The 18,382-nt window shown below is 38.1% G+C and overlaps 1 protein-coding gene across 24 annotated transcripts in view; it reads right to left on the bottom strand.

The window, feature by feature from the left end:
• DLG2 (discs large MAGUK scaffold protein 2) overlaps nt 1-18,382 on the bottom strand; it is a 1,018,327-nt gene that overhangs the window by 413,127 nt on the left and 586,818 nt on the right. For 23 of the 24 annotated variants that reach the window (XM_049823421.1, XM_049823420.1, XM_049823428.1 and 20 more), the window contains one exon: nt 3,484-3,537. In XM_049823421.1, coding sequence (XP_049679378.1) covers nt 3,484-3,537 — 54 coding nt within the window. Of the gene's footprint in view, nt 1-3,483; nt 3,538-18,143; nt 18,241-18,382 lie in introns of those variants that run through there. The other variant, XM_049823440.1, reaches the window with a different exon arrangement.

Consider the following 18,382-nt stretch of genomic DNA (forward strand, 5'->3'; position numbering starts at 1 on the left):
TTCAAATGAAAGAATTAAAGGACAAGCATCTAAGACTAGAGAAAAACAGGATATGAGAAAAAGAATGTAATCATAGGAAACCTGGTCCAATTGGTAAGATGTAAAAATTTCTGCCTGTTCCTCCCATAGGAGTCTTCCTGGACTCCAAGTGTGCTCTGAGGCTTGACAACAGGAGCTGAATAGCAGGGATCTAAGGTGACTCTAGCCCCGAAGATCAGCACTACTGGGTGTTTTAGGCATGCTACAGTTGAGAGAGGACTGGCTACTCTGTGCCCACCTACAGCATGACTACTTTAGCTTTGGACAGAAAATATCATAATTTAACTTGGATTCTCTGATCCATAAAATAATTTGTCCCTATAGTGTTAGATTTTTTTTGTGGTAACTAAAAAAGAACAATATCTTTCAGAAGCTTTAATAACTAGCTAGCTAAATCTAAGGATACTTAAACATTCACCAGAGATGTTCCTAGGCATTTACAGTCTTCCTCCAGGCATGTCTGGAAGTCCTGACAGTGCTGAAAAGGCAGATGCTTGACTCATGTTCAAGTTTCAAAATAATAATTAAATCTTTCTATTATCTCTCTGAACTGACCTGTCCGGAAAAATATTTTAGGTCATATCTGCTAAATTTTATTTCCTGTAAAATAAACCATATGATGATGGCTGCATTATCATACACTTAGCTCACCCAGACTGGGAAGATTTTCCTCTGCCCTTCCAAATATTTAAGAGAGAGGCAAAGCCCCTCTAACACCCCAGTGTTATAGGCTGTGTTGTAGGCCCCACACAGTGTTATTATAGGCTGTGCTAGGTCTGGCTGGAGCGGAGTTAATTTTCTTCATAGTAGCCCATATGACTCAGTGGTTCGATTTGTGGCTGAAACAATGTTGGTAACGCACCAACGTTTTAGCTATTGCTGAACAGAGCTTGCACAGCATCAAAGCTTTCTCTCTTTCCCATTTTGCCCTTCCTCCCCCAACAGCGAGTTGGCTGGGGGTGGGTAAAGGGTTGGGAGGAGACCCAGCCAGGACAGCTAACCCCAAATGACCAAAGAGATATTCCATACCATATGAAATCCTGCTCAGTAATAAAAGCTCAAGGAAAGGAGGAGGAAGGGGAGACAATTCATGGTTATGGCTTTTGTCTCTCCCAAGTAACTGTTAACACGTAATGAAGCCTTGCTTTCTAGGAAATGGATAAACATCTGCCTGCTGATGGGAAGTAGTAAATGACCTCTGTATTTTGCTTTGCCTGCATGTGCAGCTTTTGTTTTACCTATTTAACTGTCATTATCTCAATATACAACACTTCTTGCCTTCCTTCTATTTTCTACCTGATCCACAGGAGAGGGGAGTGAGAAGAGTGTTTGGCTATTGGCCAGAGTCAACCCACCACATGCTGTCTGTAAACCTCTTTTTGAAAGGTTCTTTGGGCCAGGAGAGGATGCACACACCAGCAAATATGTATCTGGCCCAGTGACTACAGCACCTTCCTAGCAGAGGAAATACCATCAAACGAAACAAAACCAAACTAATCTGAACTAGTCCTGGGAGCAAGAAGGGAAACACAGGTCTCCCATCCCACTCTCCCAATTATTAGGTTGGAGGAAGAAGTCATTTATCCATGTTTGTCTGTCTGTCTCATTTTGGAGAATGTTCAAGCATATAAATCGTGATCAGAAAGAAATGCCTATTTGTAAAGCAAAGACCCCATGTCTTCTGGGACACTATGTGTCAGCAAATACACTTCACCTTCACATTTTTTATTGGTTAGTTTAAACAAGTCCCTCTTTTGTAGCACTGCTGTGTCCCCTATCTAAGGGACATAACTCTTCCCAAGCACTGGGTAAGAGCAAGGTGACTAATTCAGAATTGTCTATTTTTACAACAAGCACCTTCTGTTTATTGATCTACTTCACATCATGTGTTGGAGACTGAAACAGCCCACAGGCACTTTTCAGTCTACTGTCCATATTTCTCTTGAATGTGTTTGGTCATTTGTCCTTTTTTTTTTTTTTTTTTAAGAGAAAGGAACACTAGTGTAAGAGTGGTATAAAAGTGTCTAAGTATTGATAGACTGTGTTATGGGAATAAATCATATTGATTGAACATCTTGTCACTAGTGTAATTGCATCTGTATTTATGATAACACTGTATCTGCAGAGTATCCTGGGCACAGGTCTAGTTCTGGAAATGAGAACTGGGGCTCACAATGTCCCTCTTGGTAGATCTAGAGAACATAAGTGTAAAATGTCTTGTTAAAACAGAAGAAAAGCCAGACCTACTGAAAGTGAGACCATAGCAGATTGTTCTGATGTTAGAAAGGAAAACCGAGACTTAGAAATGATAGCCTTTTAAAAAAGATGAATGCAAATTCATGAACAGAGAAATTTAATTTAACTTTTCCACCCTTCCCAATGGTTGAAATTCCCAACAAGGAATTTAGTTCTTTTCTGCCTTACAGCAGTGTCATTCTAAATTGCTCTTGGCTGTGATCTTTACATGTGTTCTGCACAATAATTTCTAACTGTTACAAATTGTCAGAAACAAACAAGCTGGCCAGGACAACCCCTATTAAACTCCTCATCAATAACCTTCTAAAAGACAAAACCCAGCAATATGATTGGTGTAGGTGGATAAATAATTGGGCTTATGCATTGGTTTAATAAGAAACAGATGTGGACAAAACACGACAGATGAGAGACATTAATTAGGAGCTTTAAAAAAGATAACTAAGAGGACACAAGGAGAAAGATTAGATACTGGCTAGTTAGCTTTGTACTACTTGCTTTTCTTGCCTCCGATCATTTAAGCCTGTTACTCTATTACATATTCACTTTGTCCTTTATCTTCAACTATAGTTGCTTTTACAGTCTAAAAGGACAATGATATCAAATGCTTGTAGAAAAGCAGATTTTTTTTTTTAACTCTAATAAAAACATGCATTTTAGGGTAAAGCTTTTTTTTTCTAGAAGTCATAAAAATGAAAAGACATTAATTAGAAAACATGAAGTCATCTAGTTTGTGCTGTTATTTATCATGAACAGCTTTCACCTACAACAGGAATGTAGACAGACAAATAAAGAGCTGCTTGCACCATTTTCATATTACAGTGTGCATCTGGGTATCTTAATAAGCTAGGAGGGTGCATGCTGCTCTAAAAGGAAATATTCATATTTTATGCTACTGGTAAGGAGGAAAGACTTAATGAAATCACAATTTTTTTTCAAAGAAAAGCCAGGTTTTGTAAGTTACAGTTTATGTGTTAGTCTAAACTACAAATTATGTGTATATAATATGCTATGAATTCACCTAACTGCAATTATCATTCCTGATTTCTTCTTCTAGAAAAGAATTAACTGTGTAGCTGTAAAAGACATGATCAATTGTAAGATTTCTTTATAACTTCTATGCAATATTGAATAGAATTTCTGTAGGAAAATAGACAAATTCTATATATTAACAAAAAAATTAATACTTACATAAGGAATAGTGTCCAAGGTGTCTGTGTTGACAATTATAGGGGCAGGGCTTGCCTGAAAGGGGGAAAAAAAATTAAAAATTAAAAATCTGAAATTCATTAATATTGAAATGTCCATAATGATACATTAAATTAAAAGTCTAAAAGCCTGTCTTCCCATTGAATTCACAATGTACAACAGTACATAACTTTGGGTACTGTTCAATCAATTAAGGATGAAAGAAATAGATTCTCAGCCTCCAAACCACAGCTCACTGCTGTCTGTCTTTTCAATTTTGTTAGGCTTTGGATCACATCCTGAATATATAATAACTAGTAATTCATTTTGGTTAGAACTATAAGAAACATGATGTATTCAACTTACAATTCGGGGACCTTGGGGGTGAGGGTTTTAGCCTCCCTTATCTTACAAGTCGGCTTTTTGCTTTTGAGCAAAACCAAGATGATCAACTGATCTTTACAGAGGATAAACCTCACCACTTCATGTTTACTCTACTTATCATTATTATGTAGGTATGTAGTATATGTATATGCATGTATACTATGATATTTATGTCAAAGCTATATATTGTGCATGGTTCATATGCACTCAGCTGATGTTCAGTTTGGAATATAGACCCAGTTTAAAAAGATTTGTGAATCTGAAAGCTCCCCAACCTGATCTTTAACTTATTGATGAAACCCATCTCCAGACTACTTTCCAGCCACCTGTAATGCCCTAACCTTCTCCTCTTCCCACGCTGGGATTCAGCAGCAGTGACCCAAGGCTGAGCTCTGATTTGACCCAGCTGCATAATCTTGGCTAAGAGTCTGGAGAAAACTACAGAGCTGTGAGAAAATGTAGAGTAGAGCCATGCACCATAAGTAAGGTTTCAGACAGAGGCAGGACTGCTGAGATGGGATTGTAATAATAGCTCAAGGACTCAGGATGAGAACGATCAATGTACAGTCAGTGTAGTACAAAAAGTGATGGAAGGCACCCCTTCTCTGCCTGCCTAATGCCTGCTTGGTCAGCAAAGACTCTTCAGGCATTGTATCAGGCTGATGCAATGCTTAGCATAGTAGCTCATTAGTTCTCTTTATTGTATACTAGCAAATGAATGACTGTACTTTAAACTTGTGTAGACTGCAGGGTCTCTTTGCGCATGGTAGGCATGATTACAGCACTAATGAAAACACTGATCATATATATATTGTCAAATATTCACTGCAGGATTTCAAAACCTAAGTAACATATCCCAAATTAAGAATATAACATTAGTGCATCAATTTAAATATTTTGAGAATGTCACAGTTTCTTTCCAGTTTTGGTGCAGTTATTGAAAGATAATTCTGTGTTCAAAGAACTTGTATGCTACTGCACAACAGCTACTGATGATTAATGCCATTATTTCTGTATAACTGTGTAATCTGTGAATAAAAACTAAAAATGAAATGCATACAATTTGGTGTGTACACATTTCATGGCATGTATCAGTTACCATAGAAAGGTATAGTTTAATATTAAAATGCTTAGTATCTGAAAAAATATTATACACCCATACCCATTCATTCCCATTGTGCCCCATAACACTGGACACTTCGGAGTGACAGATAAAAGCCGAAGGCCATATGATTATAATTTTTTTAGCTTTAGGCATATGGAATTATTTATAACTGTATTATCGCTGAAGGTTAAACAAAGGATTTCCTTTTTAGAATCATAGTTTTTACTTACACAAATATTTAGCTCCATATGCTTAAAGACCACTACCTTTGCTACAGGAAGAAAAAGATTATTTTTTTTACAGTATTGATTTTATCTTCTTTTTAGTTTTGTATACTGTGAGAGGGTCTAGTATCAAATACAAAGTTTGCAATCTTCAGAATGAAAGTGTCTTTCCTCTGCTTTAAAAACTAATACCTATTAAAATAACAAATCTCTTTCAGAAGTCATTTTCCAAAGCATTCTCGTACTATCACCAACTGTTTCTAACCCATTGAGGAACAAAGTCTTATATCCGCATCAGGTTTTCCTGAAGTAAAGCTAAAGAGAATTCTTGATCAGAAACTACTAATTGTGGGAACACTATAAAAAATAATATTTAGGGGACTTGGAATTTCTTCTGGAAACTCAGTTATTCCTTTGCTTCCTCTTATGAACACAAGCAGAACCTGCACATCCTTTGCACTATCCGTTGCAGTTGCTTTCAGGAGGACTTTCACAGCCTTGCTAGATCCCTGTTTCAGTGCTATACCACCCTCACTGAGAAAAGTTTTCTCTTTTACCTAATCAGAATTTCCCTTAAAGCAACTTGTGTCTGTTGCCTCATACTACTGTGCACCTCCGAGAGGAGTTTGGCTTTATCTCCTCTCTAACCATCCCTTAGATGGCTGAGGAAAGCAATTAGATTCTTCCCACGGCCTCTTCTTCTCCAAGCTGAACAAACTGAGCTCTCTCTTTTCTGAATGTTTTGTGCACCAGACCCAGCCACTGTTGTGTGTGCCACCATCTTGGTTATCCTCCACCCAACACACTTTGGCATACTGGGGGACCTAGAACTGGACACAGTACTCCTGGTGAAGTCTCACAGGTGAAGAGTAGAAGTCCCTCGAAGCGCTGCCTAGGCTGTTAGTAGTGCAGCGTAGTTTGCTGTGAGCCTTCACCACTGCAAGGGCACATGGCTGACTCATGTGCAACTTGTTCTCCACCCTGCAAAGCTGCTGCCTAGCTGGACTGTGCCTGGCTGGGCCTGCTGCATTTTTTTTCTGTCCAGGTGCAGGAACTCCTGCCTGTTGTCTTTGAAGTTCGTGAGGTTCCCTTCAGCCCATTTCTCCTGCCCGATGAGATCCCTCTGAATGGCAACTGTCCAATGTATCATCTGCTCTGCCCAGTCTGGTGTTATCTAAAACCTTGTCGACAGTGCACTCTATCTAATCATTCTGGTTATTAATGAAGATGTTAAACAGCATTAGCACCAGTATCAACTCTGTAGAACACCACAAGTAACTTGCCATCGGTTACTGGACTTTGAATTGCTGACCACTACCCTTTGGGTCCGGTGGTCTAGCCGGTGTCCCACTCATCTTCTAATACATCCATCCATCCACTCTCTCTCTCATTTGGCTAAAAGACTGAGAATTTGTGCTGAAAACCTTGCTAAAATCAAAGTAAATAACACTTACTGATTTCCCCTCATCTGCAGAGCTAGTCATCTCATCACAGAAAGCTGTCAGGTTGGCAAGGCACAATTTACTCTTCGTAAATTGATCTGCCTCTTTATAATTACCTCCTTCTAGTCCTTCATGAGCCTTGACAAGGCATCCCGAAGGCACCCACCAGGATGTTTCCATTTGTTAGCTTCCTACCTAATCCTGACCCCCAGGTTCTCACTTGGCCCATCATCCCTTCCACAGCAGAAGTCTGAACATTTAAGCTGCTCCTTTGAATAGTGTGATCCTTCCCCATCTAGCCTTTCTACAGAGCCTGTACAGAATTGGCTTTCAAGCAAGAATATCTTTCAGGGTTCATTTTAACACAGTGCTTACTGTATTCTTTACTAATTGGAAGAGTTGAACTTCAACTATCAAACTGATGATTTTCTGCTACTGAGGTATTCATCCTGATCTGACAGATGGGCATGAGAAAATTCACAGAGCAATAGTTTCAGATGGATACAGTGACTATAACCATTCAGTCACAACTAATATCATCAGTGCATTTTCCTTTTCTGTTCCTCCTGTTCCTATCTGTGCATGTGTATGTGTGCATGCATGTGTGTGACAGTGAGTTTGTGTGGTAATTTGGAGTTTTCTTTTTTTTTTTTCTTTTTTTTTTTGACTGGGAAAACTAATTTAATACAAACATTTTGCTGTGGCCTCTCTAACATATGGTAATTTGAAGAACACTGACTTCTTGAGCTACAACATTGCTTTTAAGTGCAGGAAATGGAGATGATTTTATTACTTGTGTCCTGTTTGTAGCTCATGCTTTAAAGGAAAGTAGGAGGCTCTAATCATGCAGAGTTGAGAAGACAGTTTGCAACCACTGGAGAGCCCTAAATACAGTGCATACCATGGAGTACACAATAGCATCAAAATAGTCCTGTAATCACAGTGAGGTTACTCAAGGGATAGGTCAAGAGAAGATTAGTAGAAACAGGGAGTCAGAAGGATTTTACCTTCCAGGATGTGTCTATGTCTATTCTGAGTTAAAAACACATCACATGCACTGATTCACCAAATTCTCAAAAAAGATACCCAGATATCCGCGCACATCTATCATAGTTCATCAGCTCATCAAGAATACTTCCAATTGCGCATGAATTAACAAATGCATGCAAAAAAAATATTCAAGATTCTCTTGAGAATCTCTGCCTACTGTGTCTTTGAGACAGCACTGCCTCTTATCTGTCACAACCTATATACCCACACTTATATAAACTATCTAAGTTTGAGACTGGATGAGAAGAAGAAATGGGTTTCTGGAAGACAAAGATAATGACTTTATTACTAGCTCTGCCCTTTGACCTGCTCCGCAGTCTTAAACAAGACTTTTAATTACTCTTTACCTAGCTTTTTCCAGCTATAAAACAAATCTAGCAAAACTGGCTTAATTTGGTCAAAGTTTCAAGAGAGGTGATGGTTGGCAAATAATTATCTATATACAAAGAGTTTTAAAATTTTACATGTCTAATTGCCTAACTCGCAGGATGAATTCAAATCAGTAGCAATTAGTTCATGAAAGAGACAGTCCTCTTTTAAGTCAGGTAGCATACAGAGGGCTCCCAGACTTTGAAATCAGATTTTAAAGATGGAAAGAGGTCTTCATGAACATATTCACAATTCTGCAGCTGCAAAATAAATCCAAACCAATCGCAAAAAGAGGGGATTTTACTGAGTGTAGTGAATTGAGTGATCCTGTTTTCCCCATTCCTCATGCACTTTCCTTTCTGCCTTAACCGCTACCTATACGTTAAGCATTATATTATGCTGACAATGTACCATGTGGGCTGTCAGCCTTATAACTACTGCTCCCTGCACAGACCTTTTTCCTGCCCTTGACTAGAAGCAGTGCTTTCAGCTGAGCCATCTCTGTGCTTTGAAGAAAAGGCATCACACTGACAGCTGCAGTGACAGATTGGCATAGCCGGGACAAAACTTGAATAGCTTTGGGGAAAAAAAAATAGGAGGAAGATTTTTTTTTTCCATCTTCTTCTTCTTCTTAAAGGACTTGAGCACAACAGACTGCTTCCACAAATATATATATGAGATTGTTCTGCTTGCAGCAAGTCAGACAGTCTACTTGCTTTTCCACCAAAAGCACAACTTAAAAGCAAGATGCAGTGAAAGCACTTGAAGCCAGTAGAAAGAGAACAAAAAGGCACACGGTCTAGTTCATGAACATTTACTCTGCTACCAAATTCTCTACAAGTGTATGATATGACTCGTACCTCTTAGATGAGATGAACTTTCCCTCTACCACGAGTGCTAGCATTATCTAAAACCAGGTTGAGTGGTTTTACTTACAGCATTCACAGTTTTATAGACCATCCCTATTATATTGAATTTAATTCTTTTTAAAGCATTCATAACTCCTTGTTTTAGCTGTTACTACTATGCAGTGCTGTATTCAACACCAGACCATGGAACTACTTGCATAGGTATATAGTAACTATGAGCACAGCACATTACTTCTTAACCAGAAAACACTAGAACAAGTACGTGATCATTTTGAAACTATCCACCTACACTTATTCCTAGCTGTGATTTTAATTTGACTCTGAACTCTCAATTGCTTGGTTTCCTGTTAAGGAATCACCATCATTATCTACACTGTTAGATTTAAGTAAACTCAAAATGAAGAGGTGGTGAAATTTAGAGTAATACAACAGTGTATGTATCACCATTTAAAAAGTAAGTTGAGTTGTCAGTGGCTTATTACCATCTTTTGCAGACACCTGGCTCTGTGGACTATATGTCAGAGTCAAGGGCTCATCTTTCCAGGTAGCCAGCCTTAAATTCTAAAACGCTCTCTGGAATATTCAGTTGCAGTTTCATTTTACTTCAAAATGTTAGCATTTTGTGTCTTAATACGAAGTGGAGCAGACCCTATTTTTGTACATGAATAGGGCATGCCGCATCTCTCAGAACGTGTCAGACTGTTTGAGGCCTTAAGAAGGTAACACTGAATTAGTTTAAATTAATTTCATATTTTCAAAAGTTTCCTTTCACAACTGCAAGAAAGAGATTTACATTGACGCACAATGGCAGGAAAGATTAAATGATAATTTAGATGTCAAAACAGTAATTCTCTGGCATGCTACGAGGCCTCAAGATCACAGAACACACAGAACCTTTCGTCGTATTTACCAGTGAATTACAAACTGTAAGACTAAGAAGGAGAAAAAGTCATTTGCTCATTATTAAACAGAAAATTTAAAAGATAGGGAACCTCTTTGAACATCTGAAGAATGACTTTTCAGCAAACAATCCTACCTCTACTTAGAGACATAAAACAGAAGTCAAAAGCAGCTTTGCTTGCAGGCTGCAGCTGTCAAGAATAGAAGAAAAACGCCTCAAGAAATCCTTGAGACCTTTCCCTACATATATAATGCAACCTCATATAAAGCCATTTAATTTAAAGGCACATAGTGCCTTTTGAAGAAGGAGGACTTATTTTGGGGCTTGGGGTTTTGCATTGGTTTTTACTTAACCTGTAGGAATAATTTCGTATTTTAAAATTGTATTAGCTGTGGCATTATTTAAACAAAAAATAATTTAGACCTAAGGAAAACCTAGTATTTCTGTGTGGATCCACAGGCTGCCAGAGGGAATGGCAAGAAAGCACCTACTTTACAGTTGTTGAAGTTTCACCTGTACTGATACTGCCTGTTAGCAGTTTGAATTAGCAATGATTAACATAATGGGAACTTTTTGCCCAATATCAGATCCAGTGAAGGACACAGAAATGTCAATGGGAAAAGCTCTATAGAGAATGAGGGATAATTATGGTACATCTGAATTTCCAGTGAAGATATTATTCAACTGAATGTTATTACCCCTTAAATTTTGAGGTGATAACCTTCCTATCACTAGGCAGGGTGGATCCATCTGTCTCATTCTAGGATGCCAAATGCCATGCTAAGACTCACACAGAGGTCCCATTAGCACATCTCTACTGACTCACAAAAGAAATTGATGCAAAGTGTCTTACACCAGTGCTTTAGCTTGGAACAGAAATTTAGACCTAAATCCTGTTTTCAGATGTACCGCTTCAGCACGTGTTCATGGCCTTTTGAAAGTGAATGGGCCATAACATTCATTTATTACATAGATCTCTGCTCTGATCTCCACTGTGCTTCAGAACTTTCCCCAAAGTCTCCGTCAAAGCACATCTCTTTAAGAAAACAACAGCTTTAACCAATCCAGGCAATGCCAGTTTCTGGTATGTTCTTAAGTCTGGGTATGGAAACTTTAGAATCAAGAATAAAAATAGAAATACATTCCATATGGTCTTCTTATAAGTGCATTATCTTCAAAACTCTGACATCTGATAAGTATACATTTTTTTTCAGATTTTATGTAATTTATAACAATTTTATAAAAAGATACAATATTTGAGAACTCTTGCCACCACAATCAATATTAGTGGAAATATACACTGCAAAAAGGAAGTGTTATAGAGTGATGCTACCGAAAACCTAAGAGCTAAGCTAATTTATTTTATACTACGAAACCACCAAAACAGGTTACATCTTCCATTTTAAACATTTTAATGACATTCTGCCACCTCTATCAGAACTAAAAATTTCTGGGTTAAAGTCCCTGCATAACTGAAGTTCATGGTAAAACATTGATCTGCTTCAACAGAGTCAAAATTTAAGCAAATATGTTTCTACTCAATAATAGTTTTTCTTTTTTTTTTCTCCTGGTGGGATTTATAGAGCATGCATGCTCTTAGCCAGCAGGTTCATGAAAGCAATTTAGAACCAATTAAAGAAATTAATATTCTGATTTCAGATTGTTTTGTATCTTATTTTTAAAGCACAGTAGCTAAATATCCAGAAATTAAAAATCCAGGAAAATAAAAAAGTAGCAACGCAAAATTCTTATGTTATTCACAGACATGTTAACAATGGCAAACAGTCTCATTGACTTGAGCGTTCCCATTTTTTCTTAAACATTAACTACTTAACCTTTCTACAGTTTGCCTAAGCATTACCTTTATTAACCATGGATTGGTGTAGATTTTTTGTAAAACAGTGTAAAGCTCAAGATGTGCTGAACAACAAGAAGAACAGGAAGGTAATCTCAAATACCTGTCAAGTTCTTTTAACTTGAAAATATATTAATTTATTGCATTACTTATGAGTGTGGACTACTTCATACATTTACATAAAAATACTTTTTTCTCTCCAGCTGGATTTTAAACTTCTACAGAAACTATCAAGACTAAGTGGCAAGTCTCTGTGTGTGCCTATGTATATATAAACAGACACCTATATGGATACAAACATGCAGATACACATAGACTCAAACATAGACTAGGAGAAAAGCAGGCACCCAGTTTTTAGGCATCCCATCTGACCCAGATGCATCCTATAGCACATGATTCAGCCTTGATGTACACAAAGATAAAACTCCTTCCAGAGAGAGGAAAGCAAAACCACAGCATAAACCATTGCCATTCTTTCCTTCCATTCTCTTCAAAAGTGAAGGCTGCAACACTCATGGCATGACTTTTTACTTTTAAAATCATGGTACACCAAGCTCACAAAGCAGTTAGCCAGTATCTTATTCTGTTACATTTATACAGCCTGAAGTACCTGCAGGTTGAGTGTAACATTTATTCCTGCGTGGAGACTTTTATAACCAGCCTCAAACCCACAGAAATGAACGGACTAAAAGTTACAATGCAGATGAAGGCAAAAAAAAAAAAAGTGAACATAAAGCTAAACGTGAAATAGGGAAATTACTTTAACAGAATTCAGTATCTATTCAAGAGGTTTATCAGAACATAAATTCCAAAGAATGAAACACCTGCTTTCAGGAACTAATCAATTACATCAAGCACTGTATACAACAGCCCAGAAATAATGGAATCGGTGCCAAAGAGCATTCACCTCTGCTTGGCAAGAGCAGAAGAGACGAAGACTTACTGGTGCTACAGCTAAAACTCTTCACAGAGAGGAAAGAATAAGAAATACAGAAGAAGACATCTTTAGAGTTTTAGAAAGATTCTCACATATAACAGAAGTAGCAAAATCACCATTGATCATGTTTCAGCACTGAAGTCGCCAGGAGAAAAGCTGGAGCTTACTGTGGTCCACAGAATGCATCAACTTAACTCACTGATTCTAGCTAAGTATATATAGAAGCAAAGCTATTTTGCCAAATGCTTTCAGTTAATGAATGCATATTTAACTATTTAGGAGGAACTTAAAGAATTAAACTTCATTTTGCATATCTGCAATAAACTCAAATTGGGCTGTGCTGGAGCAAAGAGGGGTTTGATTTTTATGCCAGTAGAAGTAAACTTCTAACTTAATGTCCTATGTCTCTGAGTGTCCCTGCATGTCCCAGAATCACTATGTGATGAAGAAAATTAACAAAATAATTCCAAATATATTGCTTGCTGACAGCTTGTTTCAAACCCTAAATCACTGCAGGACCACTGCATTCACAGCATGTTATTTCAAAAGATAAGAAACATCAGTGTGTAAAGTGAAGCTATCCAGGGTTCAGGGCTTGTCAGGCGTTTTACAAGGTTTTGCCTCATGCGGCATAAAATGCATTTCTCAACGGAGATGCATTGTTACATAAAATACAACAATTTGGTATTTTACTATACGGCTTGCCAACCATTTTTAATCTCAGTTTTCTCACTGATGTCCTTCTGCCTGAGAGACTGGATGCTCCATGGGTGACTTGCAGGACAGTACATGCCAGAACTGCCACTTTTTTCCATATTTTTACAGATTGTAGCACCCAGCGGGAACGTCACAGGCTGCCGAGCTTAGTGAGGACTTCCCTTGTGAATCTGTAATACCACCAGGTTATTACTGAAAAAAAAGAGAATGCTGCCTTTAGGATGACACAATCTTGTTTTAGGGTAGATGGTGGAAATACACACATGCCATTTCCTTTTTGTTTTTAGGACCGATTTCCCTCCCAGTTTAAGAATTTGCACAGAGGAAAAAACAGTCCTATTTCTAGACTTTGTACCTTAATCTGCTACGTTCAAGTGCCTCTTTTAAGGGATATGCCCTACTGAAACATGACGCTCGTATTATACCTGCCTTCCTTCTGCCTTGTAGGGGGCACAAACAGCAATGTTTGGGCAGCCGGAGGGGGCTGCAGGGGTGGCCTCTGTGAGGAGAAGTCGGGGCTGCCGCATGGCGGGGACAGCCGGTTCCAGCCGGTTCCAGCCCGGCGCCACACTAGACCTGCCGCAGGGCGCGGCTGAGCCAATCAGCAAAGCTGGTGGTGCCTCTGAGCCAATCAGTAGGAGCTTGTGGCACCGCTGAGCCAATCAGAAGAAGATTGTGGCGCCTCTCTGAAAACAGGCCCTGGCGCTCAGTGAGGGACTGCGGCCTGTGGAGGGCCCGTGCTGGAGCAGGAGAAACAAGTCGTAAAGAAGAAAAAAGTGCGGAAAAAGGAGCAGCAGAGAGAAACCACCATGCCCTGAGCCTGGCCCCAACCCCCTGTGCCACCCTCACCTTGCTGGAGGGACCGAGTGTGACTGCAGTGGTAAGGAGGAGGAGGAGAGGTGTCTGGAGTGAAGCTGAGGCTGGCAAAGAGGGGTTTTCCCTACGGGTTAGTTTAACTGTTTGTTGTCTTTGTTTCTCAATACCCAACTCAATAATTAAATGTTTAGGCTAACTGGCAACAAAGTAAAATTCCCTAAGGCAAGTCTGCTTTGTCTGCAATACACCTGTTCTTCTGAAATGTAACTGTAGAACAGATATTTGTTCAGTATCTTTCATTTATTCGTCTTACTGTCTGATAAATCCACAAATCATGTACTAGAGGTGAGGATACTGGAACAGCAAAAGAGAATAAAAGAACAAAATCTTTGGTTATAAAAGAAAGTGTTGACTTGAATAGCAGAAGCAACAAAGAGAAAGTAGAAGCAGTACTGCAGCCACAAGGAAAGTTAAGTTACTGTGTAAAAATAGAAACACATCAGGTAGCAACTGATTATTGTTCATAGAGGAGCTTTCCACAGAGAAGGAAAGCTACACCTTCTTCCCCTAATATATAGTCTATTAAGAAGCTATTGCTGTCAATCTCTTAATTCATAGAAATAGCATTCACCAAAAAAATTTCAAAAGACAAAATTAACGCAGCATGGAACCACAGGTTTGTAGAAGAATGAAACCAGAGAAAGGGACTGAGCTTGAGATGGGTAGTAATGGTGCCATAAAAGCAGCTCCGCAATATGTCATTGGTTAAGTAAAGAAGGTGCCTGGGGCCATTATAAGACTGAAAAGCACAAACAACATGACTGGAGGGTACAGCAAGACTGACAGTCCTTCAAAGAACTTTCACAGGACCTTAAAAATACACCTTACTTAAATTACAATTATAGGCCTGGAAAAAATGAAGGCAATTCCTGTCAAGAAATAATCAAGGAAAGAACATCCTTGTGAACCTAAAAAAATTAAATTAGGGGTACAAATAGGTGTATCAATAGTAAAAAGACAGAATTAAGTTGGACTAAAAACAAAAGGAAGAAATGTCAAAAAAAAATAATCTTTGATATTATGAATGATGCTGAGAAACACTTCAAATCGGGAAAATTATACTTGCCTGTTTTTCAACAAATATTTTGCTATTTTTAACATGGGAATATTTTTCAATTTCATGCCAAGGGCAGGCAAGCAGATTTTATACACTGATACAACTGTGTGGCAAATTCAACAAACTATAGTATAATCTCCCTAGAGGAGAGATAGAAGCCTTATTGCCTAAAATACCTTGTACAAACTTAGACTAAGCACTAAAATACATACTGTAGGCAGTACTCACTTTCTGGCAGATGGGCAGCATGACCTATGAGGTCTTTTCCCATCTTTACATTTTAGCATTCTGTCATTTCTACACAGTGTTGTTTTGGCTAGAATTGAATGCAGAAACAGAGAGTAAAAAAAATATTATCTTAAACTGAATTAAAATAGATGGGGGCAATTTTAACAGTGACTTATCTAGCAGCAAGTAACATGGCACTTTTACTGATGAGGCAGACACAAAAAGTAACACAAGGCAGCACTTTGAAATATGATCATTCTTAGATTATAGAATATCTTTTAGTTACTGATTTCAAGACATATATCCTGCTCTGTAAACCACAAAAATCTAGGATGCTACTCTTTGTATACATTAATAACAGTGACCTGGACAGGACTAGGAGAGTTCTGCGCTCTCTAGTTTTACTGTGTGAATGTGTATAACTAACAGCCACTTATCCCACAAATGAAACAACCTTCCTTGTACACAGAGACAACATTGACCTGTCACTATATTGAACAATGAATGTAACAATCACAGAGACATAAAACCTAAAAACTGTCAGAACTGATCTACCAAGATAGAGAAAATGGGTTTGTAAATCAATTAGGGGAACTTCAAATGTCACAACAACCTTTCATGCATTTACATGATCGCCCCAAACACTGGAACATTAATTGGTTCATAACATCAAGGCAGCCTCTTCCTATAGTAGTAGTAATAATAATAACAACAACAATAACAATAATAATAAGCAGCTCCTGGATGTCTGTCTCTGGTATGACGGTGCTTTATTTCTGTTTTTAACGGAGAAGCTCCAGGAGAGGACTTTCAGAAATAAGCTTTCAATACTGTTAGGAAGGAAAAAGAAAATATTTCCTGACAAAGCCAGCAGTGGAAGTTATGCACTATACATCAGGTGCTAGGAGAGAACACCTGGAAAAGGACTAAGCATAGCATTTAGTAACACAAATGGAGCTGGCGGCTCAAGGCAAGATGCAGGTAAAATACAGGCATCGGAATCAAAGAGTGCAGTCCTGAAAACATTCAGCTTTAGGAACTCAGATTTCTCTTGCGCCTGTACAACAGTGTTTCAACCTCAAAAAACAACTCAACATCTATCTCATGCAATTGACATTCAGACATGAGGCAGCCTTTACCAAAGAACCCTTTGGACAGTTCCAAGTCTCCTCCTACCCTGTCTTTTTAGGCACCAATTCCACCCTCCAAATGAAACAGAAAATTTTCAACACATCCCCCTCATCTAGTAAATCATGATGCCTGGCAGAAAGATCACCTTTACCATTCTCAGCCTGTTGTAAATCCTGACTTTCGCCATAGGACGCCTGGGGAAAATTAACACTTAATCTGATGGTCCTTTCCAAAAGCTAACCAACTTCACAGGCAGGTGCACCAATTCTGAGCACTAACATATAAAAATCCCCACTGCAGACCTGACCCTGATACTAAATAAATGTTTGGTTGGGAGGACAAGAAATGGGAACATCGTGTGCTTCAGAGGACCGGGAGAAAAATGACATAGAAAAATATTACAGCAAGAAGAACACAGAATCTGCAGGAGGCACCAGGTTTTTTTTAGGGCAGCTGTAACAAGGAGAAATCAAGAGACTCTAAAGTTAAAGTCAGCCCATCCTTCACATGCTACTATATGCTTTGTGACACAATTTGAAATGTCTTCTTCAGTTATAGTATGAGCTTTCTACTTATACATAAAGAGGGGTCCAATCATCTTTTGCTATCAGCCCATCTGGTATTGAAGCCACTTAGTTTTGCTCACTTAATAGCTCAATACTGAGTTGATATAGTTAGTACCTAAATAATTCTTCAGATGGTTGATAATATACTTAACAGTTCAGATACATGTCTCTTCTGCACAATATTAGTGCATATTTTCATTTAAAGATACCCTGCCAAATTTATATTTCACATGAAATGAAGATACATGGAAGAAAGCAATATACTCTCTTCTTTCCTCTCCAGCACACTGTCTGGCTTACCTAACCCGGTCACCAAAAGCATCATCTTGCATCTGTTACTGCATATGGGAAAACACATATTTCCAGTGCACATAACACTAACACAAGTAAAATGTTTTTCAAAATATTTGAAAGTAAAATATCATTAAAATTAGTAATGCATATTGATGTAAACATAGAAGAGATCAGTCAACTTAATTGTTTTATTTTATACAAAATATACAATATCATGTTACTGTATGTCATTTAGTGCTAAGTAGTAATAACCATATGCTTGATTTATATTTATTAAATACAGTTGATAAATAGTCCTTCATTTAAAAGCTATATCTCAATTATGTAATTTTCTGGAAATAAGAATCATATATAATGTAGCTGTCTCTTTTCTTTATCATTAGAGTAATGATAAGATAGAAATGTTGGCATTATCTTTCAGCTCCAGATATATAGAACTATGCATTTTCTCCCCAGAAATCACCAGGTTTTATTAAAGGGTGTTCTTTGCCACTCACCCGTTCATCAGTAAGAAACACAGAAGACCTATGGTCGGAGGTCTGAGTTAGTTCACATTCAGCTCAAGAGAAGTGCAGTTTAAGCCATTTCCCCCTGCGAAAGAAACCTAACGCTCAGAAATCAATGCCTTATTTTAGAGATATGTTACAGTTTTCCTTACCGGGACAAAAGAATCAAATGAATCTTGTTCCCGATTCTCAATAGCTGAAATTGTTTTCAACCAGAAGAGATAGCTTGAAATATCAGACATTTCAGAATGCTCCATATCGAAAGCTGCAAGATTAGTAGGACTGAGGTGAGACAGACTTGTAAAAGGAGGACTTTGGCTGTGTTACATAAAGTTCTTAATTAGATCCTTGGTACAAATTGCTATCCTAAGAATAAAAAGTTAATCAAAAA

Source organism: Accipiter gentilis, chromosome 19 (assembly GCF_929443795.1).
Source record: "Accipiter gentilis chromosome 19, bAccGen1.1, whole genome shotgun sequence".
In the NCBI taxonomy this organism is placed as follows: Eukaryota; Metazoa; Chordata; class Aves; order Accipitriformes; family Accipitridae; genus Astur; species Astur gentilis.